Source organism: Sus scrofa, chromosome 4 (genome assembly GCF_054392235.1).
Source record: "Sus scrofa isolate SSC_HxYL_T2T_F1_AM1 chromosome 4, Sscrofa_HxYL_maternal_Yorkshire_Landrace_v2.0, whole genome shotgun sequence".
In the NCBI taxonomy this organism is placed as follows: domain Eukaryota; kingdom Metazoa; phylum Chordata; class Mammalia; order Artiodactyla; family Suidae; genus Sus; species Sus scrofa.
The window spans coordinates 135,511,665-135,534,762 of record NC_139386.1 but is presented as its reverse complement, the minus strand read 5'-3'; the positions used below and the strand labels follow the sequence as shown (position 1 = coordinate 135,534,762).

The window sequence follows — 23,098 nt, the reverse complement described above, 5'->3', positions numbered from 1 at the left end:
TTTTTTGTGTATACACACACCTACGCTGTTCTCCAGGCAGCCTTGCACATTGTAGGACTCAAGAAATACTTTTTTATTGACTAATTTAATGATGTTTTCTTTCAGCACCACTTTTTGAGTGACAACTAAAAAACATCAAATTACTCAATGCAATGCAAATGATAAGAGACATGAAAGACGTAACTGGTTTAAGTGACGAGAATCCATCAGCACGAAGATCCACTTGCCCAGTGCAGCTGGGGCCACAGGCAGCTGAATTCCAATCAAGTTCACTGAGGTGCCAAAACGGACATTTCAAAGCACACCTTCGCCTGGTATGAGCACACCTTCTGCTGGTACGAAGCACACCTTCTGCTGGCACGAAGCACACCTTCTCCTGGCACAAAGCACACCTTCGCCTGGCATGAAGCACACCTTCGCCTGGCATGAAGCACACCTTCGCCTGGTATGAGCACACCTTCGCCTGGCACGAAGCACATCTTCGCCTGGCATGAGCAGACTCAGGATGAACTCGGCCTTTGCCTCCAGTGGAGGCCACCGCGTGGAAAAAGAGGACCCAGAGCTTGGCCACTTCTGGTATCTCTGTAACGAGTGGTCCCAGCTCATCTCTGTAGTAAACGACTGGCCTCGTTTACCAAGGACATAATCCAGAATCAACTCCTCGGCAAGCTCTCCAGCCCAGAGAGGTTAACAACGGAATCTACAAATATTCTAACTACGCTGCTACCACATCTGAAGGGGGTTTGCTGCCAGAACCGGAAGGACGCTCAAAGTCAACAATCAACACTACTGTGCATACAAAACTGAAAAGCGTCCTGTACAGCATTTTCCGGAAGTTTTTCTTAAAAACAAAGAGCCATTCCAGAACAAGTTTTAATCTTTAAAACACATGAGGTCTTATCTTGAGACACAAGATAAAATTATAATTCTGTGAAGAGTTAAATGTGCAGATATATTTAACTTCTTTGTTACAGCAATTTAATAATTAATCAAGATTAAGGAGTTCCTGTCATGGCTCAGTGGTTAACGAATCCAACTAGGAACTATGAGGATGCAGGTTTGATCCCTGGCCTCACTCAGTGGGTTAAAGATCCGGCATTGCCATGAGCTGTGGTGTAGGTTGCAGATGTGGCTCGGATCCTGAGTTGCTGTGGCTGTGGTGTAGGCCGGCAGCTACAGCTCCAATTGGACCCCTAGCCTGGAAACCTCCATATGCCACGGGTGCGGCCCTAGAAAAGGCAGAAATTTAAAAAAAAGATTAAGCAAAATATTGGGAAGAAAAAAACTGAAGTGGTTTGAAGTGACATTTGCTCAGATGGTCTTGAATGATGAGCAATTCTCTTCAATGCCAGTGACAACTAACTGAGCATTTTCAACAAAACTTCAGAATGCTTTGCTTTTACCAGCTCGTAAGAAGATGTGAATTTCCAAGCTAGAAGGCATGAGCAAGACATACTGGCCCGCCTTGTCCTATCTTGTTGGTTGTTCAGAGGGCCCCTTGAAGGGTATGAGTAATCTGAGGCACATCAAAGTTTCTAATCAACCACACATGTTCCCTGCTCACCAAACGACACATAAAATTCCACAACTCAAGAACTGTTATATTAGTTCCAGGTTTCCATTTAGTGTTGAGACATCAATATCGTTGAGAGGGGTTATACTGCAGTTAGCTGTTAACAAGTACTGCTTGGATGACGTATATTTATCCGATTTTTCCCTAAAAACGAGCTTTGATAAGAAGGGTAAATTATGGAAAGAAAAGAGACACTGGTCTTTGAGACAGACAAGAACCCGGGCCCGAGAGGGACAGAACAGGAGAGCAGGGACCTCGGGGAAGAGAGTCTCTGGCTCCTTCATCTCGAGAACTACACTGATCCTACACGTTCAAAGAAAGACCTGATTTTTAGTTTTCCATGTTATCAAAGCTAATTAATCTTGATGTCTGAGGGAAAGCGACAGTGGAGGCTTTGGTGTGGTCTGAATTTAGCAGTAACTTCTTAAATATAAGCTCTGCAAAGTCAGGACCTGATCTAATTCACCATGGTTTTGTGTTTTTAGTGATTCATGTAAAATAGACATCTGAAACGGATCTGCTGAAAATGAATAATCAGACTTGGATTTTCCAAAGAGGAGCTGAAAATGCAGGGCTGCTCCTCTGGAGAGGCGGCCCTTCGGTCCTAAGAATCAGCCAGTCGCTCACATGGACCCAACTGCCAACCAACCCCGCTGTGTGTGGAGGGAATGTCAGGTCAGTGCCACCCCTAACGAGCGAAAACGGGCACGGGCGGCAGCCTCCTTCTGAGCAGCTTGCTGTGCCACAGCGGCCCCTGTAAGCGTCGGCTGGATGCTGGAGGATGACTGCAGAGGTCCACAGCCCGTGCAGCTGCTGTGTCTCGTGCGGTGTTACTGCCACAGCAGGTCACTGGCCTGCCCACGTGGCACACAGGCGCTCACCGGCAGATGCCCCCTGTTCACTGATGATTCTTAAAGAAGACAAAAACGGTTCATGTTCCCGTGGGCCCTTCAATCCGCAAGTATAAGAAGTTCGTCTTTACAGAAACAGGTACACATTTGTGTTAAAAGTGCTCCTTCCTCCCTTGAGAGGTTAATTAGCACCACCGTCTAGGGGAAGACAGAATTCCTGACCCGCAGGCACGGACCCCACAGGGCCCAGCATGTCTACGCTGCAGGAGGCACAACCGCGAGCCCAGGAAACGGTCCACTCACCTTAGCCCACCCGGCTCCACCTGGAGGTGGCCGGCCCATCGGACACTGGACAGCTCCCGCTTTAACGGAAGAGCCAGCGCAGGAGAAACAATATGCAAGGGGGGCGCGCCGCCCTCAGAACACAGTGCGTCTGTTAAATCGGAGACTTGCTCCTGCGGACGCCCCAATGGGATACGTGAGACTGGGAGCCAGGAGGAGAAGCAGCCGCGGTCCTGCCGGCCACCCCGCCTAGAACCGCACCTTCTCTGCTTTCCGTCCCCACAGCGCTGGGCTCTTAGGTGGAAATCTACACCCACGGGGCTCGCTCTGGACAGAGGACACAGCACAGGTCCCTTCCGACGAAAGCTTACGGCCGCCACGGCGCTTTAGACTTTTTATGATAAGACACAAGCAAACAAGAGGCGCCACCAAACCAGCCCGGTTAACCGCCTCCAAAAGAAAAGGAGAGGCTGCTGTGCAGAAAAAGGTAGGAGGAATACACATGGGGCCCAGGAAGCACGAAGGCCATGGGCTGGAATGCCAGACCAACGCCGTGCCCAGCAGCAAGGAAGGTTTAGGTCGTGCACCAGCAAGTCACCGAGACCTACTGAGAGGGGCTGAGGGCGACGGGAATTTACAACAGACAGCAAAGGAGCAAGAGGTAAGTACCAGGTACGGCCCCAGAGCAACTGGATCAGCAGCTGCCGCAGTCCATCCCATTAACACAAAAAGAAGTGAAGATACGGCGGAAAGTAAAGGACACAACCCGTGAGAAGAGCAGGTCGCGCTACCCTAACCTTCACACCCGATGACGACACCACACCTTCTCGTCACCTTCATGTCGAACGTTTACACAAAGTGACCGGGTGTGAGGTCACAGAAAAAAGGTCAGATCCGTAAGTCGCATAAAAGAGAACAAGTTAGGATCGGAGTGCAAGAAAACAAGGAACTGTTAACAAAATCAAAACTGCCAGCTCCTCCACCTGGAAATTTTAAAACTCCTTTTTAAGTAACTCTTGGGTAAAAAGGAGATATACACTGAAATGGTACGCTATCTACAGATAGTGGCGATTTTCAGCAAGACGGATGCAGCTGGAGATTATCATACTCAGTCAGACAGAAACAGATGAGCATATGGTGTCACTTACGTGTGGATACAATGAACTTATTTATAAAACAGAAGCAGACTCACAAACTTCAAAAGCAAACTTAGAGTTAACAAGGCGGAAACGTTGTTGGAGGGATAACTCAGGAGTTCGGAATTAACAGAAACACACCACCCTACATAAAACAGATAATCAGGAGTTCCCACTGTGGCTCAGCGGTAACAAACCCAACTGTCATCCAAGAGGATGCGGGTTTGGTTCTTGGCCTTGCTCAGTGGGCTAAGGATACAGCAGTGCTGTGAGCTGTGGTGTAGGTCACAGATGCGGCTCGGATCCCACATTGCTGTGGCTGTGGTGTAGGCCGGCAGCTGCAGCTCTGAATGGACTCCTAGCCTGGGAACCTCCAAATGCTGTGGGAGCGGCCCTGAAAGACAAAAAAAAAAGATAAATTAGGCCTTATGTCCTCAGCATGAGAAGACAGGTAAATACATCAAGGAATGTTTTCATAAGGTTATTAAAAGAATGTAAGCTTATAAAAGAGAGAAACTTTTATTAATCTGTTACTATTTTAATTGTTAATAATCATTGGAATTACTCAAAACAACTTCCTTCTTCCCAAAATGATGACATTAACACATTGCTATATTTTACCTCCTATGACATGTCTACTATTAAAACTAGGTATAATGCAGTTTTTTAGATTTTTGAACCATCAATTCCAATACACTTTTAAATTAGACAATGGGTAAGAACAGGCATTTGCTAAGGAAGTCAGCCAACCATGAGAGACAGGTGTGGAGTGGCCCTCACAGCTTTTACCTGGGGCGGGAGCACCAGCACAGCGCCACTCCCGGAAACTCTGCCTCCTGCTTCGACACTGGGGGGATTTATCACACTGATCCATTTATTGTGAAGCCAAATTCACTTTCTCAGTTTCACTACTGCATCCATTACTCTGAATTAGATATGAATGTGTGTGTATGCATATATTTGGCTTATATTTCTGAACTAGGGTGAGTGTCAAAAGCTTTATCTCCATGTAGTTAGTGTATCTTTTTTTTTTTAATTTTTATTTTTAGGGCGGCACCTGTGGCATATGGAGGTTCCCAGGCTAGGGGTCAAATCAGAGCTGTAACCACCGGCCTGCACTAGAGCCACAGCAACGTGGGATCCCAGCCATGTCTGCGATAGGCCACAGCTCACGGCAACGCTGGATCCTTAACCCACTGAACAAGGCCAAGGATCGAACCTATGTCCTCATGGATACTAGTCAGATTCATTTCCACCGAGCCATAAGGGGAACTCCAGTATATCTTCGACTCATAAAACAATTAAAAAAAACTTATATGTTTCATCTCAGAAGCTTATATCCTACGTAGTCTTACAGGAAACAAAAAGCTGCTTTACACTGAGCATTACGCCAAAGTAAGAATTTCAATGAATATACACGTTAACTTGATATATGTTCTATAGATTTAACTGTATTTATCTCAGAATGATATCCGAATGATATATGCATATTCAAAAACTGGAAGCACTTTGCCGTAAAAATTCAGTGGAGTTTATTTTCTGAAATTTGATTTCAAGCCTCAAGTGTGTGTTATTAGCACTTGTACAGAATAAAAGAGTCGAGATCTAATTAGGATCACAACGTGGCTAACCCGTTTCCTGTTTTCTACAGATCACTGTTACATGCCTTCTGACAGAGCAGAAAAAATGAGTCCAAACTATTTATAAACATATGAACTTTAAAGAGAAGCTTTTTAAACCTATTACATAGAATTATGTTTTACCAATTTCTACGATTTTTACTTAAATGTATTCTCTTCCCGCCCACATTTTACCTCTGGTCCTGGAGGGCCAGGTGGTCCCTGGGGTCCTGGGTCGCCTGCTTGGCCCTAAAATGGAGGGAGGGGGACAAAGTATAAACATTAATAAGTACTATTTCACAAGGAATATATACTAAGCAAAAAACAGGAAATATCTTATGCCACACAAAGGTGCAATGACTTTCCAGCAAACAACATGCAATATATGTCAGGCTTGTCATGCCTGCTGAGAAAGAATGTATAATCAACGTCATGGTAGAAACACATAAACGTCAGTTACAAACACACCAGCAGACACCAAATCAGAGCAAACGTGTGTGCGTGCGTGTGCGCTCGCGTGAGAGAGAGCCAGGTATAAGACAGGAAGGTGCCTTAGGTCGGTAGCAGACTCTGGACTGAGGACCTGCTTTCATAAACAGGCAGCGCTCTGGGACTGTCCCTCCTTCGAAAACTCCGAGGGGCTTGATTAATATTTAAGAAGCTCCTGGATTTAAACTCCTGCGGCCGGAGCTCTCCCCCAGCCTGTTTCCTGACCACCAGCACGGGAGTAACAGCAACAGGAGGCCCCCTCCTACAGAGCCACTGTGAGCATTACAGGGACTGCGCCCGGCACACAGAGTACCTGCTGAATGTTACTCATTTTATTTCCTTCCTCCGTCCCTTCACACCCCTCTCCTCTCCCGGACGGTACCCAGAATTCCTAAAGTGCTCTCTTCCTTTAGCTAGAACCCTGAGGCTGTGGCCTCAGTGTCGCTGCACCCATTTTCTGACTCTGAGATTAACCATGTGGAGTCAGGGCTGAAGAAGAGTAGGGTAAAAGGCTTCTTAGAGGCGAGAGAACCAGATAAAAGCCTGGAACTAGACAGGGCTGGTGGTGTTCTCAGAGAGGAAGCTACAGAACAGGGAAGGCCAGTGACCTGATCCCCTTGTTTTCATGAAAATCTACCAAATTCATCAGTTCTGACATATTAAATGTCTATGTGAGCCTCAATTTTGACTTAAATAGGTTTCGGAATACATAACACTGCAAGATATGAGTTTACCCACTTTCCAAGAAGTAAAGCAGTTTTCCATATGCACTAAATCAGTCTTAGTGCCAGAAAACCTGGACTGAAACAGTACACAATACAACTATGCAATCAAATCTAAAGAAAAGCAATAAAATACCTGGCAGAAGTTCATTTAAATTTCCCTAAATAAGCAAAATCAAATCCATCATACTCATCATTATCAGTGTCTAGGGGAGTCAAATTCTTAAAAGGAAGGGCGCCTCAGAGACAGACACAGGGTTCTCACTGAGGCCCTCTAGTGGCAAAATCCAAATAAGACGCTGAATTCACAAGCCTGAAAAAACAGCATACACTAAGGCTTTGTTTTCAGAAAAGCTGACTCACAATTTGGTATTAAAAAATAAATTGTGGAATAATTTTACTTATCTTTCAGAAAACATTTTCATTTTGAAAAGCTTCAATTTCAAGTTTCCTTGAATGTCAACTCTCTAAAAACTGAGTTTTCAAGTAACTTTTAGAGAATTAAATAAGTAAACTTTTAGAAATGATAGCAACTTCTAGCTAAAAAAAAAAAATGCAAAGGACATAATAATTGTCTTTATTTTCTCTTTTTCTAAAAAATATTTCTTAACAACTTCACATTGGTACTTTTCTCTAGTTTTAAATACTCGCAGGCTAAAAATTTCCCTGTTCCGCACGTTTTCGCACGTTAAAACCTTCCGGACGAGGACATGCTTTTATCTTGAAAACAGCTTTTCGTGTCACAACTTACGCCGGTTTGAAAACAGTATCAATAATGCCAGTATCTTAGATAAGAGAAAACCCAAAGTAGGAAATACAAGATAAGAGAGACCCCCTTAGGACTTACAGCATTCTTTGCATGACAGTAAACAAATGATTCTGCTAGGTGCTAACTTGTATAATTTATTTTTACCATAGTTATTAATTCTATGTAAGCAATTTTTCATTAAACAGCTATCTCCTTCCATAACTAGGAAAGTTTTCCAGGTCAAATATCTACAATTTTTTATAATGATAAGATACAGATAATTAAGTAAAGTGAGAGTCTAAAGGCAAAGCCATCTCACAAATATTAATTCCTAAGTCTATCCTAGCTTCAGTTCGAAGTATACATTTTTCAAAGATTTGTTTGTTTTCTTTTTAGGGCTGCACCCGAAGCATATGGAAGTTCCCAGGCTAGGGGTTGAATCAGAGCTGCAGCTGCCGGCCTACACCACAGCCACAGCAGTGCAGATTCTGAGCTGCATCTGTGACACCACAGCTCAAGACACCACCAGATCCTTAACCCACTGAGCGAGGCCAGGGATTGAGCCTGCATCCTCATGGATACTAGCTGGGTTCTTGACCTGCGGAGCCACAATGGGAACTCCTTTTTCCTTTTTTGCTTTTTTTTTTTTTTTCAAAGATTTGATGAAATAAGTTACTCAGCTATCTCCTATCAAAGTAATCTCTGCTGACCTTTTTTATTAAAATAGTGTAGAAAGGTACAATATGAGCGATAAATGCCTCACTCTCACCCTGTCTTGCTCCCTGCATCACTGCCTTAAAGAAGCACATTAGAATTTCCAGTAATTCCAGGAAAAAACCATGAACCGTCTGAAGACAGTGTGTTAAGGGAAAGAGGCCCTCCTCCCTCGGCTTAGACGAGAGCCACACCGGGAGCATCACCACTGAGAGAGAACCGTCGGTGTCGAAGGGCTGCAGGAACCTTGGGTAGGGAACAACCTGACTCTCATTTTCAGCATGAGAAACTGAACACCCAAGATCGAAGCAGGTCGGTGTCAGGGCTGGAACGAAAGCCTTTACCTGTTTTCCAGACAGGGATTTCCCCTCCCCCACCCCATAAATATGTTACCAACAGGAATTGATTCAAAGAGCAAGGGAGACATTAGAAAGGTTCGCTTTATGTAAGCGTGATATTTGACCCTAGTTTTCTCAATTATTTACAAAGCATGCGAGAATAACATCCGGGTCTTTTATTACTTAGTCTTTGTCACGAGACATGTTTCTACAATCTTTTCTCAGCCTCTTTGCTGAAAACGCCATCTTGTCCTGCTTTACTTTACCCCATCTTCCTGCTTGAAAAACAGTCACAGTGCTGGCAAAAGACCTAAGCTTAAGAACAAAGACCTCAAGGCAGAAGTTATTCATGGGGTCAGCTGAATGAGGACGTAATACATTGGTCTAGGCAAGCTGGACCTGTGCAGATGGGCATGCCATTTGCACAGCTTGACATGTCCTCTTCAGAATAAGAGGAAGATGAGCCTCATGGCCCCAAGGGGTTTATGAGGGGTTGTTAGCAGGATCTGCATCAGCAAGGAGAACAGAGGTGCAAAACCAGGCACTCTGGGTTGTCTGCAGAAGCACAATGGTGATTCTCTAGAATGCTATGCATGGACAGCTGACACCAAGCTTCAAATGCTAATGACTGCTAAATGCCTAAAGGTCAGAATAAAAGCTTAATCAGCAACCAGCTATGTGACTTTTAAAATAACTTAAAAAACCCCCCTATATCCTGCACCTACAACCCCCTCCTCACTTGACATAATCCTCAAGGGCAGAATAAAAGCAGTGTGGTTTCGTGAGGCAGCACTCTTGGTCCCTGAGACCTTGAGTCCCCCGGTTCCCACCTTTACTTAAGATAAATGTCTCTGTGTCTTGTTTTATGTTAACTTTTTTCCTTAAGTTTCACAGCAGCCATTCTTCAGCCCCATCCTGCTGAGCTGGTCTCGGCAAGTCTTGACCTTGGGAACATGTCACACAATTTCCTCTTAGGATTCTCAAGTTAGAAAACCCCCACATTATAAAAAATGAAGATGTAAGAAGGGTCTTATTTGCCAACCACTGCAGATATTGGAAGTCTTTTTTATGTGATTTAGAATCATCCTTGAGAAATAGAACCTTTTTGTTAGCTTGACTACTCTCATGCCCTTCCTAAGATTCCCCTCTTTGCCCCAAGTCTGGGCAGGTGGTGGGCTGGATTCCGGATCCCAGGTGAAAACTGGTAAAAGCGAAGTTCAGCACCAACACGTCAGGAGACGAACAGACGCCGACAACTAAAGAATTCTGGGAAATGCGCATGAGATGCTTTTCGCTGTTAGAAGTCATGAGGAACCGGGATACATGCTATGTGGTTTAATGCTGCTTCCTTTGATGCAAAAGCAAGCAACACACAGATGAGAGGGTGGAGGCGGAGAGAACACAGCAACAACACTCTTGTGATGTTGTATTAAGAAATTATAATCTTATATCCAATTTTGTGCATCGACATTCACTTTCATCTTCATAGAGCTGCTAACCAATATTAAAATTCTCAAACCGTCTTTAAATGCTAAAGCCTAAAAAGCCATGGCCCAGTGGCTGAGTGCCTGGGCTCTGACGAACGTGACTCCCCGGGTTTTCTCGGGTGGCTACTAACTACGGGAACTTGGGCAGGTTACTGACTGTATCTCGCTTCTCCTCTCTGGTAAAATAGGAATAATAATAGCACCAACTTCATATGGTTATTTTAAGGATTGAATTAGAGGCACAGATTTTGGAATAGTACCCGGCGCTTTGTCGACAGTAAATATTAGCTCTAATAATTACTACGATTTTTAAAATGCAGATATATACTTTTAACTCGAGGTTTAAACATTTTATGAAAACATTTTTAATTACTCAGTAATTTGAGTTTGACAGTTTTCTGGGTTTCAAGTAAAACTGTATCCTTTTAGTTCAATTAATTGATGCTCAATAGTTAAAAAAAAAAGACAAGTAACGAAAATATTTGGACCCATCAGAGAGGGTGACCTGCTATTTTTTCTTCAGAATGTTTCCCTAATGAAACAGATATTTGGAAAAATCAAACATTATTTAAGGTGCTTTATATTTTCTGGCTTAAAAGTCAAGGCTTAGGTTAAATACTGTCTATGGTAGATCCACAAAGATCTGGAAGGCTCCCAGAAACTGGCTTTGGCCTGGGACGGGGGCTGAGGGCAGTGGGGTCCAGTCATCTACGGAATGTGAGCCGAAGACCCGAACTGGAGAGAAAATGCCACGCTGAGAGACACATCCCCCGTCCTACACTCCACAGGCTCCAGGATCAAGACCCGCGCCACGGTGGCCCGTGCTCCGTTAACCCGTTAACCCGAAAGAGCCAAGCCAAGTTCACACCTACCGAAGGTCCTGGCTTTCCTCTGGCGCCTCGTGGTCCTGGGAAGCCCACCGCGCCCTGAAGACAGCGGGACCGGGAAGGGAAGAGAAAGGCTGTCACCCCAAGGCAGGCACACATGCCTCTGCCCACAGACTGCTAACGAGTTCATGGACTGCTCCAAAAATTGGGAAAACGCTTTCAAACAAGACACACAGAATCATATCCTAACAGAACACGTGGTTAAAATCATGGGCACTCCTTTTTTTTTTTTTTTTTTTTTTTTTTTTTTGCTGGGCTTGTATTTTTTACATAAAGTTTAAAAGTATAAAATGTAAATGAAGTTTTACAAAATACTGTGTTGTACATACATCCTTGTAACCTATCTTAACACCCAGGGGTTGGTACCTCCTACTCCTCCCGCCCTGGGTATCCCCCCCTCCACATGCTGGTAACCATTAGCTTGTTCTCTGTTCTTCACAGAAGAAGAACAAAATACTTCAAAATTTGGCAGCACTCCTTTCTTTTTAAAGAATTTATACATTTTTGCTGGCTTTTTGGTATTTTTATAAAGTTAACGGTAAAGGCATTACCTTGTCTCCAGGATATCCTGACTCTCCGGGCTCTCCCACGATGCCTTGTTCACCCTGAGAGCACAATTGCAAACAAGGACACTTAATGCAAATGGGGCAGTTATTATAAGAAAGCAAATACCAGACACACAAGAAGGATTTCTCTATTTGCTGAGAAAAATTACATAATTGATAATACAGATTAGAGTCCATATTAAAAAATATTTTAGAAGATGACTCAACAGAAAAAAATAAATGCAATAAGAAATTATCTCTATGACAATGTAAATATTTAAATCACCTTATCACCTTTGCTTCCAGGTAGGCCCTTATTCCCTGAAAGACCCTAAAAAAGAAAGTGGCACTTGTGACATCGTAGAGAAGGTAAGGAGAAATACCCGTTATGTGAACAGAAACGTACCTCGGGGCCAGGGACTCCAGAAGGTCCAAGGGGTCCCAGAGGACCAGCGCTGCCCTGAACAGCAAAAGAAAGCAAAGCATGAGCATCCACGAGGATTAAAAAGAGAACACGGTGAACTCAGCCAGTTCATTAACCCAGGACGACCCGTCTCACGAGGCTCCCACACATGCCTCCTTCCGTATCAGCTTTTTTCCTCTTCCCATTTGTAAGTCACACAGTCATTCCAACCTTAACGAGGCCTTTCCGCTTTCCTGAAGCCAATGCACACTGATCTAGGCCACAAGGATCTTCTCCTTCCTTGAGCTCCTGTAATATTTCAAGTCCGCGGCATGTTCATTCTGAAATATTTCTCTAGCTAGGTAATATCCTTAGAGGTAGAGGAAACAGCTCAGTGCCATACTCCCAGGAAGTATTCATTTGATTGTCTTAGCTTTTTCTTTCGTACATTTACTCAGCAAATACTGATGTGCCAGGCACTCTGATGCTTTTATTTTGTGGCTTCCCGTTTGTAAATGATAAGATTTGCCCTTACTTCAGGGACCAAGTGCGTGGAGAACACAGGGCTCTCGTCTCTCTCGTCCGCCCCCACTTGCATCCACTGAGACAGCACATCGGAGGGACAGAGGTGTTGAGGAAACATGCGAAAGACGCGACGTCAAGGTCGGGTTCTCAGCGCGAGATTGCTCACAACACTACCTGCCACCATCACCTCCCGCAAGCACGCCACAGAGCGACATCTTCAGCATGTCGTCTTAGGAACAGCGACAACGGCAGCTGAGGGTTTGTGAAAGTCAAGTTTGGCAAAACAGTGGAATCTCGGGAGGGTCTGGGCATTTGGGGGTCACGGATGCCTTCATTTTCTCTCTCCTTTGCCACCTTTCTGCGCCGGGCTAACCTACCGACCTTCATCCCCAGAGACAGTCTGCTTTCAATCTCCCTTTGACGGTTTCCAGATGCAAACGACCTTTAAGGCGTATTTGCAACCAAGCTGGAAACACGGCTCCTTTCCCTTATAATCTGCGAACTGCAGCCAGGCCCCCACCTGCCCGGGTTTCCACCAGCCCCTCAGCATCGGCTCCCCAGGCCCCCCCACTCCCTTCCTTCTCCCCCCGCAGCGCCGCCGTCCTACGCGGCCGACGGTCCTCTCGTCCCCGCATACTGCGCCGCAAGCCTCTGACGACACAGTCGCCACGACCGAAGGCCCTTGACCGCAGTCCCGACGAGCCCTGCCCTGCTGTCTTTGCTTTGTTGTGTTCTGTCTTCCTTCTCTGTACCTTCTGTGAGAGCAGAAGCATGTTTTATTCATTTTTCATCTCCCAGACCCAACATAACACGTGGCACATAGTTTTAAAATAAAGTATGGAATGAATACAGAAGTAACCAACTTCAAAAATAAATGTAAAAGAGGGATTTCCAGAGTTCTGTCCCCTGACATAACAGAGCATTTCTAAGAGTTCACGCTTATATATTACACATCTCAGAATGGAAAATATGACATTTTACTTTGGGGTGATCCTAAAGCCTGTGACACAGAACCAGGGGAAACTCCTCCCAACACATTTAATCCTATGAGAGGCAGAGTAATACTTTCCAACTTAATAGACAGACATGGAGTATTAATACATCACTGACAAACTCTGTCAATGAAAACAATTATTCTTATAATTACAGGTGCTAGTTTCTTCAAAGTTCATAGCTTTAAAACTTCGGAGAGTTTAAAAAACACAATAAAGATCTATGTTGGAAATTATGTAGCAATAATCCATGAAAGGAATGGAAAGGAATATTTTAAAAACAAATACTACTCTATTGTCCTATTGTTTCTCCTACAGATAATACAGTGGGATTAATTTTTGATTCAGTAGCTATATGACTGGGCAGAGTCTGGCATCTGCAGATGAGTATACTTTGTACACACAATAGTCCATTTTACTTTTTAGTGACTCTGAAGGAAAAATCACAAAACAGTAAGAGATATCAAAAACATTCATTATAAAGGACTTCGTAAAATAAAGAATTAAAAAGGAAAATGGTGTGGGTATAGAAATTTCCAAGAAACAGCAAACGTTCTGTGGCATGTTGGAAGTTGTATGGAAAAGCCCACTCCTGATCCAGTACAGCCTTCTGAAAGGATCCGTGACAGGAACAGAGGCGGCAAAGCCTCCTGCTCGACGATGAGAGAGCTTCTGCATCAAAGTCACAGACACAGAGAGACCCGAGGACAGGTTCTTTACATCCTTGTCCCTTACGGTTCACACGAGCGCACCTGCCACGGAAAGACTGCGAATTCCACGTGAGCCTTTTCAGCCACAATCACGGTCTCCAATCAAGAAAGCAAAGGACAGGAACAGTCAACCGTATGGGACGACTAATTTAGAGAAAGCAGCATCATTTCCCGTCAGAACCCTCTTGCTGGAAGGGAACACCTGGGAGGGAGAGAGCAGAGCTGCGGTTCCGGGAACGCAGCCGAACCCCGGAACACGAGAGCCGACGCCGTCTTTCCTGATTGTCCTCGAACCCTCGCCTCCGTGCGTTCTGCTCTCAGGCTGCCATCCCGCTGCGCCTCTGCTCATTTCCCAGACATCCCAGCCCGTTGTCGGCGCACCTGAGCCCAGGATCGTCTGCCCAAGAGCTGCCCTCCTTTCCCGCCCGCCCTGTGCGGACGCAACCTTCACGGCGCAGACGACCCGGCCTTGCGGAGCCGGAGCCGCAGCCGCCTCCGAGCAAACGCAGCTCTGCTCCCTTCTCTGGCTTTACTTCGGTCTGTTGTAGCAAGAATCACACCGCACGACACTGCCACTGGGTTTTAATGTTGCCAAGAGCGGGAATCTTCCATTCGTTCGTATATTTTTAGGCCTGGCGTCTAGTTCGGCCGCTGATGCAGTGAGCGCTCACGTGTTTTGACTGAACGTGTGACGACGTGTGGACGGAGTGACAGCTGCCCCCGCTCCCTCACAGACAGACGGCTCCGTGAGGGTACCAGCCACACGGCTGCAGGAGCGACGGGGACCAGACGTGAACATCGGGGTCACTGGCCTTTTTATGCTCCAGAGACTCTCTTCCCACCCACCAAAGGCAGAGAAAGGCAGCGGACGGAAAACCCGGTCAACGCCACCGAGCAGTTCTGTGTGTCCGGCGCGGGGCCAAGTCCTGCAACTGGACGGTGACCGAGGGCTCGCCACTCGCCAGAAAACGCGTGGTCAAGGGCTTCAGGGAGACGACAGGTGCAAAGGCCACGCAGGGAGGTGGCGACACGGCATCTGAGAGATGAACGGCTTTGCCAGGGCACAGAGATGTTCTCGAGATGCAGAAAAGAACCCTGAATCTGGGCATCTTGGGCCACGTCAAGAACTCTGATCTTAAGCCTCGTGACAGGCTCTGGAGCGGACAACCTCGCGCCGGAGGTTGGAGAGGAGCACACGGGACACGCGAGCGTCTCCGCGGATCCGTCTCTCTCCCTGCTTCCTTTCTCCCTCCATCGATGAGGCCACGGACGACCCCACGCAGATGCAGCCCTACTCTAGTTCTGCGGGGGAAAATGGCCCTTTAGGTTCGCCTTCACGTAGAGCTTGTCGTGAAGGCGAAAGAACTCTCTCAAGAGAGAGAATACGTTTTAAGGAGATAAACGTGTTCAGCGCACAACCAGAGTTTCGGCCTCTGGAGGTACGTCACCCGGTTTCAATTCAGACTCAAAACTTACAAGCTAAGTGGTCTTAGGCTGTGCTGAGAATCAAATGACACAGCCCCTGTGACTGGCACGCAGAAAATACTCAATGCAAGTGAAACGCTATGGCTCACTTGACTATACCGGTTTATTACTGGGCAAGAGAAAAGTTTACATGTCTTAGTCTTACTCAGGTTCTTTAACTCTTAAGTCTGCATCATTCCCATCCCCGCAAGGGAAGGCAAAGCGTGGGGGGCTCATTTTCACCACAGTCCCAGCAATGAAACTCCAGACTTCCTCCTCTGGCCGAGCCGCCACCTTCTGCCATGGGACAGTCAGGGTGGGAACGTACCTCAACTCTGGAGTCAGAAAACCTGTGTTCAAGTTCACGCTGAAAATACTGCAGCCGTCATTTACGGCACAAAACTCTGGAATCTTAATTACCTGACACTGAACATATTAGAGCAAGTTCTCAATTGAGCTTTAAGGAAAATCCTCTTTCTGCCCATAGTCTCATCCTTCATTTATATGAACAGAAATGTCTTGAGCCTAATTTCATTAGGCTCCTTCCACTTGCTGCAAGTGATCTCAATTCTGCCTTTAGCTCAGCTCCATATTAAAGCACATGGCTTTAAATTTATATAAAATACCCATAATTTATATCCCTCTCATGTACCATAAGCTTAGATGAGAGAAATGCATTTACGACGATATCTCAAAAGTAGCAGTCTTTCCACGCCGACGAACACCACCACACATCTGCCCTGCATTTCTTCGGCCTCCACAGACCTGCTTTTATTAACCTGAGCTTCACACCATCAGCAACTCCAGTGAATTGATTACGGACAGTTTTTTAAGCCTAACAAGTAAATTAGGTATTAAAATGTGTCATGGTATTTGTGAAGTCCGGCTCCTACCCCTTGCTCAGGGTGGTTTTCCTAACCATTTACTCTGGTTCATAAATAAAGCCTACAGTTATCATGCGCTTTTGCTCGTGCATCTCTGGACCAGGTGGTATAAAGACTATTTCAAAGGAAAGAAGTGACTGTTCTAAGTCTTAGGCTTTTCGAGAAACCGAGTCTGGATTAAATATCCATCAATGAAACAGACAAAGACACAGAGACATCGATCTGTAGAAATTTGTTATTTTTAGCTTATCATAAAGTATAATTTTAAGATTCATACTACAGGTCGAATTTGCATAGCAGCTGGGAAAACACATGTAAGCAAGGCTGATAAACAACAGTGGCACTAAAACATCTCATTTTTCTAAAGTTCTTAAAACATATCTAAAAATATAAATACACACAAAAATACGTTACAAGAAGGATGACATTTGATACTCACTCTAAGCCCAGGGAATCCTGGAGGACCCATGCTACCTACAAGTCCCTAGGTAAAAGAAACACACAAAGTGGGTTAAATATGGTTCCACTACTGAGGGTATTCTCTAAAGACAAAAATTTCTAGGAAAAACTACATCAAATTTTCCCTCCCTCTGTGACTAACTTCTGAAACCTCCCTACTCTTGTGCATCCTCCAAGGACTGCGAATCTCAGGCGGCAGCCTGTATTCTTTAAAAGTGGCCCTGACTCCATGCTTTCGGCGGGTGGGACTACCACCCGGCCCAGCATACAGATCTCACACCATCTCCTAAGTATCGAATAAAGGAGGTAAATCCCACTAAAACCAGCACCGTAGACATAGCTAGCCAACATACAGTGCAAAAAGACGGCAGGTCAGCATGTAGGGTCAAAGGAACATTTTCAGGTGAGTTAAAGCACTATGAGCTCTTTTGAAGTACAGTATTTAAATTATCTAAATTTCTCATTTATAAAACAGGAAAAATGTTTTCCTTGTTGTAAAGATCACAATTAAAATTGTCGTACATATACATAAGCTCTTTTGAAAATGGTCATAAAAACACTACACAAATGTAAGAAATGACAAACGTTGCTGAATTATTTGTACGCGATTTAGAATTATCTGTATTAATTTTCCAGTCGCTTGGTGATGGGTCTTTGAGATGGCCTTCTGAACTCCTCATCATAGCTTTTGTGATAATTCCTAATCTACTCCATGTCAGTGTTACTGAGCTTAAGAACAGACTCTTTCCCTTTTTTTTTTTTTTTTTTTTTGGGAATTTCAAATTCTGTTTTAAACAAATGCAGAGTATAAAATACAGAGAACTATAAACCAAGTAAACTGAAAATATCCAGTATATTCTTGCATTCTAAATATTTTAAGGACTCGGGGTTTCCGTCTTGGCTCAGTGGAAACGAATCTGACTAGCATCCGTGAGGACACAGGTTCCATCCCTGGCCTCCCTCAGTGGGTTAAGGATCTGGTGTTGCTGTGAGCTGTGGTGCAGGTCGCAGACATGGCTTGGATCCTGAGTTGCTGTGGCTGTGGGGTGGGCTGGCAGCTGCGGCTCTAATTAGACCCCTTGCCTGGGAACCTCCATATGCTGCAGGTGTGGCCCTAAGAATACAAAAGACCAATCAATCAACCAATCAATATTTTAAGGACTCAAAATACTCTTCGTGAAGTATTGTATTTTAAAGAAAGAAAAGATTTCAAAAAGTTCTAAACACTGCAGTCCAACCCTAACACACTTCATGTTACGCTTAATTGACAAAACATGAATGCGATGGTTTCACACCAGGTGTGCAAGGTCGGGAACAGCATATAAGAAAGTGTCCATAATGCTTAACTTTTACTGTGGTTGAAAGGGGAAGCGTCACCTTAAGATGGCAAACACTCTCCTTAGGATGTCATTCAAGTTTTTAACGATTTGTTTGGAAATCCCTTGCATTCTTCATCTATCTTCCAAGTCTTACAACAAATAAAACTTCGGCTAAATTCACTGAATAAGCTAATATAGTTATCATTTAGAAAAATAAATCAAAAAGAAGCTATTTTCAAACACTTTAAGCATCCATGCTAATAGTTTACATATGTCTAAATATGGGAATTATTCCGAATGGAGGCTCCAAGGACTTAGGGGTTGATTCCAATTCACCTTAAAAATCTTAGGGAAACATCGTGTGCCTGACATAGATTGGGGAAGAGCTATTTTTTGAGGGCAAAGTGAAGGTATTTCCACCTAGTGTCAAAAAACAGCAATGTATCATCACTCCTTAATACAATCAAACTAATTTTAGATTGTAACTCCCTAATCTGAACACAGATACCTAAACAATCCCCCCGAACGTGACCTCTCCATAAAGTACTAAAAAGTAAGGCAGGTCAATGAAAGTCCGAGCCCAAGAGAGCCGTCATCAAACGCACAGTTTTACAGGAGCCTCGCCAGTCCCTGGATGTGCGGGGCTCCTCCCCAGGCCCTCCCTGCGCCAGTTACACAGGCCACTGCTGGACCAGACCCTTCTGGCATCTGACGGGCTTGGTCACATTTAACAGGGCCAAAGTGATTAACCTTAACGATTGTTTCACGTCAGATCTGTAACATTTTTGTCCTACTTCCCGTGTTGTAAGATTACGAAGTGGAGTGTGCGCCGGGGTGGGAAACCATCGGCCAGGCGTGCTGGGAGGGAGTGCGGCATGAGAAGGGCAGGTGCGGCCGCCGTGGAGTCTGAACGATGCCAGACTGCAAGGTGGGCTGCCACAATTCACTCACAGGGCTGCCATCAGGACCGGCTGGGCCTCTGCCGCCAACGCCACCTGAAAACCCCTGGCCCAGGGAAAGAGAGAGAGAGCTGTTAGACCCAGCAGGTGAATAATCCACGTCCGTTCTCTTTTCTGCAAAGGAACCGGTAACAGGAGACATTTATCTCCTAATCTGTGAATTGTCGTGCAACAAAAACGTGTGTTTGTTTCGCATAAAACTCATGGATTTTATGTGCATTATTTCTCTCTTTTATCGAAATGACTTTACATGGCACAGAACATACACAGAAAGCTACGGTGGAGAAAAGAGAAATCTGTTCATCACACACAGAATCACTGGCTGAGCGGAAACGTGGCCAAGACGCCCCGCTGAGCAACGCGCTGGTCGCTCCGGGGACTCGCGAGCACCCGCGCCCGCCACCACAGGGGACGACCGAGCCGCGCTCTGCCCACTCACCTCGGGCTGAGGGCTTGACACACGTTACTGGACACACACACTGTACAGACACCGCATCTCCACAGCGGGCCCGTCAGGGAACACTAACGCCTCACCCTGCCTCGAGGAACTCAGAGAGGTTAGCTCCCTCGGACCCACTCTCGACGGGTGGGACGAGACTCCAAGGGAGGCAGTCTGATCGCTGTACTGAATACTCGAATGCATTGTTCCGAAATACAACACAACACGTAAAAACATCATTTGAGGAAAGGGATAACGCACACAAATCCTGTAGAGGCCAAATGCAGTGCAGCTGAACATTAAGCTTCCCAAATGCCTGTTGAGAATCTATGTTGCACAACTATGAAGGTTAGTAAACACGCCTTCCCGTGGTAAATTCTAATGTAAAATAACTCCGTTACTCAGTTACTGCTACTTTATATACTGAAGTTTTTCTTTAGAAATTTACTACTGCGTTTATCAATTTTAAATCTCACTTTTAAAAGGCTACTTTATAGTAGGAAATTGACAGAACACTGCAAACCAACTAGAATGGAAAAAATAAAAATCTTTAAAAAAGAAAAAAGGCTACTTTACAAAATGATGTGTAAGACTTAATCAAAACTTCAATAACATTCATTTCTAAAAACTTTTAAGACTAAACAAATAAAAGTACATCATTAGATTCTTATAATCTTTTATTTAGGGAAGTCGATATTAAATATTATGTTTAACAGATTGCCCAAAATCACTAGTTCAACTAGTATAAACCTGAATGGGCTAGTTTAAAAGACAGTTTATCAATGGAAAAAAAGAGGCACGATGTTGCTAAGATATAGTTAACTCATCCTAGGAGCAGTTTCTATTTTGTAATCAGAGGATAACGCAAAAACCATCTGTGTCGTCAAACATATTGCAGCCATACCCCCTTCAAAGTCGGCTGAAGTTCAGGCAGGCAGTTTGCTCCTTGCATTGTCCTTGGAAGTCAAACCCTGTTGTCAGCAAACTCACAAATCTGCAATACATCACTCAGCTCCATATGAGTTAATGTGGGTATCTGAAGTATTTATGACGCACAGGTAATGGAAAAAGTAAAAGAAACACAGTGTAATAAATCTGAAACGAAGGAGCCGGTTGACTCTCCAGATCATACGTGAGTTTTCCAGAAACTTTCATGAAAAAGCAAAGAATGAGGGACACGTGGCATGATCCCATCATGTGAAATGTCCAGAACAGGGCGAGCCAGAGACAGGTGCAGAGCGGGGCTGCCTGGGGCTGGTAAAGATGCAGGGGGGTGTCTTCACTGAGTGGCAGAAATGTTCTGAAATGAGCTGAGGGGGCCCAAGTCTGTGAACACGCTCACAAGCACTGAGTGCACGGCAGGGTGAACTTCATGGTGTGTAGACTGTATCTTACTCAAGTTTTCCTTTAAAACCCCCATCGGTCTGAACAAGGAGTGGCCTGCTGAAAGCACCGCTGGGGCGCTTTCAGGACCACCTTCCCCACCTGCATCCAGGTTTCTCCCTGCTCTGCTCGGGGATGGAGCCAGGGGTGGGGACTGCAATTAGCTCTCCACTTACCGCAAAGCCTGCACTGTCTACAAGCAACATAAAAACGAGAAAAGCACTTATGAATTTCAATTTCTTGTTCTGGTAGTTCAACAACACCAACAATATGTATAATACACATTAGCTGTTCAACATCAAGTTGAATAGCTAGCATGTACTGTATTTATTAAGTTCACTTATTATCTATCAAATTTGTTATATATTATTATACAATATTTATTATCAAGTTCAATGTCAAGTTTGCCCCTGAATTAGTTGAATTGAAATATGAGAATATACATACTTTAAAAAATTTTAGGTATCATTTCTCCTCTCACTTTATCACCATTTTATTTTTAAGTCTCTGTTCTAGACAGAGAAATTTCATTATTTTTACTGCTCTTTCATGTTGACCATTGTGTCATCAATGTTTGAAATAATTCCTATTATAACTAGACATGTTCTTGTTTTATGAAATATAGCACAGTTGATGCTACAAAAAGCATTATTATGGTTGGCTCTATATTGCACCACATTTTCTTCTGAAGAAAAGCCAGTGTTTTATATTGTTGAATATGTCACTGTTTGTCACTGTTTATTTGGTTGTTAATCCTGGTAACTACGTGCATGATTTTTTTGTTTTTTACTGCAGGGAACTCTCTGAATTCCTTTAATAAAATGAACCTAAAAATGTTTGCAGCCATATATCTTCACTGTAAAAAAAATGATCTAAAGATTGGTTGTGAAATATAGAACAAGAGTGTCAAAACACTGCCTTTGAACTTAGAATGCAAACGATACAGTTTCTACAATTTCTTTCTCCACTTGAAAGAATTTGTTGCAAAACGAAATTCTAAATTTTCTCTCACATTTACTTAGAACGTTATAACCACTGACTTAGTCGAGCTGTGTTCTCCTGGAAATGGGCTCCCTCTGCCAGAGGATTTCCTGGCCATTTTCGAGGACTATCATCTACAGGAAAGCTGCCGTTTCCGTCCTTTTGCACAAGCTGCCAATTTCACGAGTGTAATAACTGCCTTCTCATGGGCAGGCCAGAGCTGACTGTTGCTTCTGTGACCATAATTCTTTTTCACATTTTCACTGTTTTGACCAGTTATAAAATCTTACTTTGCAAAGAATATGACTTTTGAGGGATTGCATCTGATCTCTTCAAGTTGTGAATAGTTTTCTTGCTCATTCCCACTGTCTGATCAATGTCGTGGACAGACTCTGAGGTGGCTCCTAAGGAGTCCGATCTCCTGGTGTCCACACCTTGGCACAATGCCTTCTCTTTGAGTGTGATGGGACTACGACTTGTCTCTGCGGACAAACGGGCTCATGTTAAGTGTGTTTTTAAATCTCATCTATTGTATTTATTTGTGACGGGCAGGATCAAGGCTGCAGAGCCCAGATCAAGCTTCCCTCTTGTCTGGATCTACTGGTACTGGTATCAAACACGGTGGTTATCTGACACTAAGAACAACAGAAGCAGCCTAGACTTGCTGGGCCCGAGCACACTCATGATGCTGAGGTCGGAGACGCCACACAGCGCTACGCTTGGGAGGATGGCTAAGTATCTTGAAACAGTGGAAAACCTACTGTTTAGGGAGTCTAGTAAAAAGCATTTCCTTAGTTCTAGGAAGACATTAGAAAAATACTGCATATAAAATAATTAGAGAAACATAAGGACCAAGATAACCATAAATACTGATGACTATATTCATGGAATTTTTAAAACAAAAGTAATGCAAAAGTTTTTGTTAAAGAGTACCATTAACTATCAAAATGTTTTGCTCTTTCTGGAGTTCCCGTCGTGGTGCAGTGGTTAACGAATCCGACTAGGGACCATGAGGTTGCGGGTTCGGTCCCTGCCCTTGCTCAGTGGGTTAAGGATCTGGCGTTGCCGTGAGCTGTGGTGTAGGTTGCAGACGCGGCTCGGATCCAGCGTTGCTGTGTCTCTGGCATAGGCTGGTGACTATAGCTCTGATTCGACCCTAGCTCGGGAACCTCCACATGCCGTGGGAGCG

At 44.5% G+C, this 23,098-nt stretch overlaps 1 protein-coding gene across 36 annotated transcripts in view; it reads right to left on the bottom strand.

The window, feature by feature from the left end:
- The window catches only part of COL24A1 (collagen type XXIV alpha 1 chain), a 330,869-nt gene that overhangs the window by 223,107 nt on the left and 84,664 nt on the right, over positions 1-23,098 (bottom strand). For 22 of the 36 annotated variants that reach the window (XR_014844919.1, XR_014844921.1, XM_085024166.1 and 19 more), the window contains 7 exons: positions 19,099-19,152; positions 16,809-16,853; positions 11,798-11,851; positions 11,678-11,722; positions 11,398-11,451; positions 10,832-10,885; positions 5,657-5,710 (listed from right to left, as the gene is read on the bottom strand). Coding sequence is in view for 26 of the 36 variants with exons in the window: in XM_085024166.1 (XP_084880292.1) it covers positions 5,657-5,710; positions 10,832-10,885; positions 11,398-11,451; positions 11,678-11,722; positions 11,798-11,851; positions 16,809-16,853; positions 19,099-19,152 (360 nt within the window). In the remaining 10 variants the exon portion in view is untranslated. The remainder of the gene's footprint in view (positions 1-5,656; positions 5,711-10,831; positions 10,886-11,397; positions 11,452-11,677; positions 11,723-11,797; positions 11,852-16,808; positions 16,854-19,098; positions 19,153-23,098) is intronic. The other 14 variants (XM_085024192.1, XM_085024190.1, XM_085024197.1 and 11 more) reach the window with 2 other exon arrangements.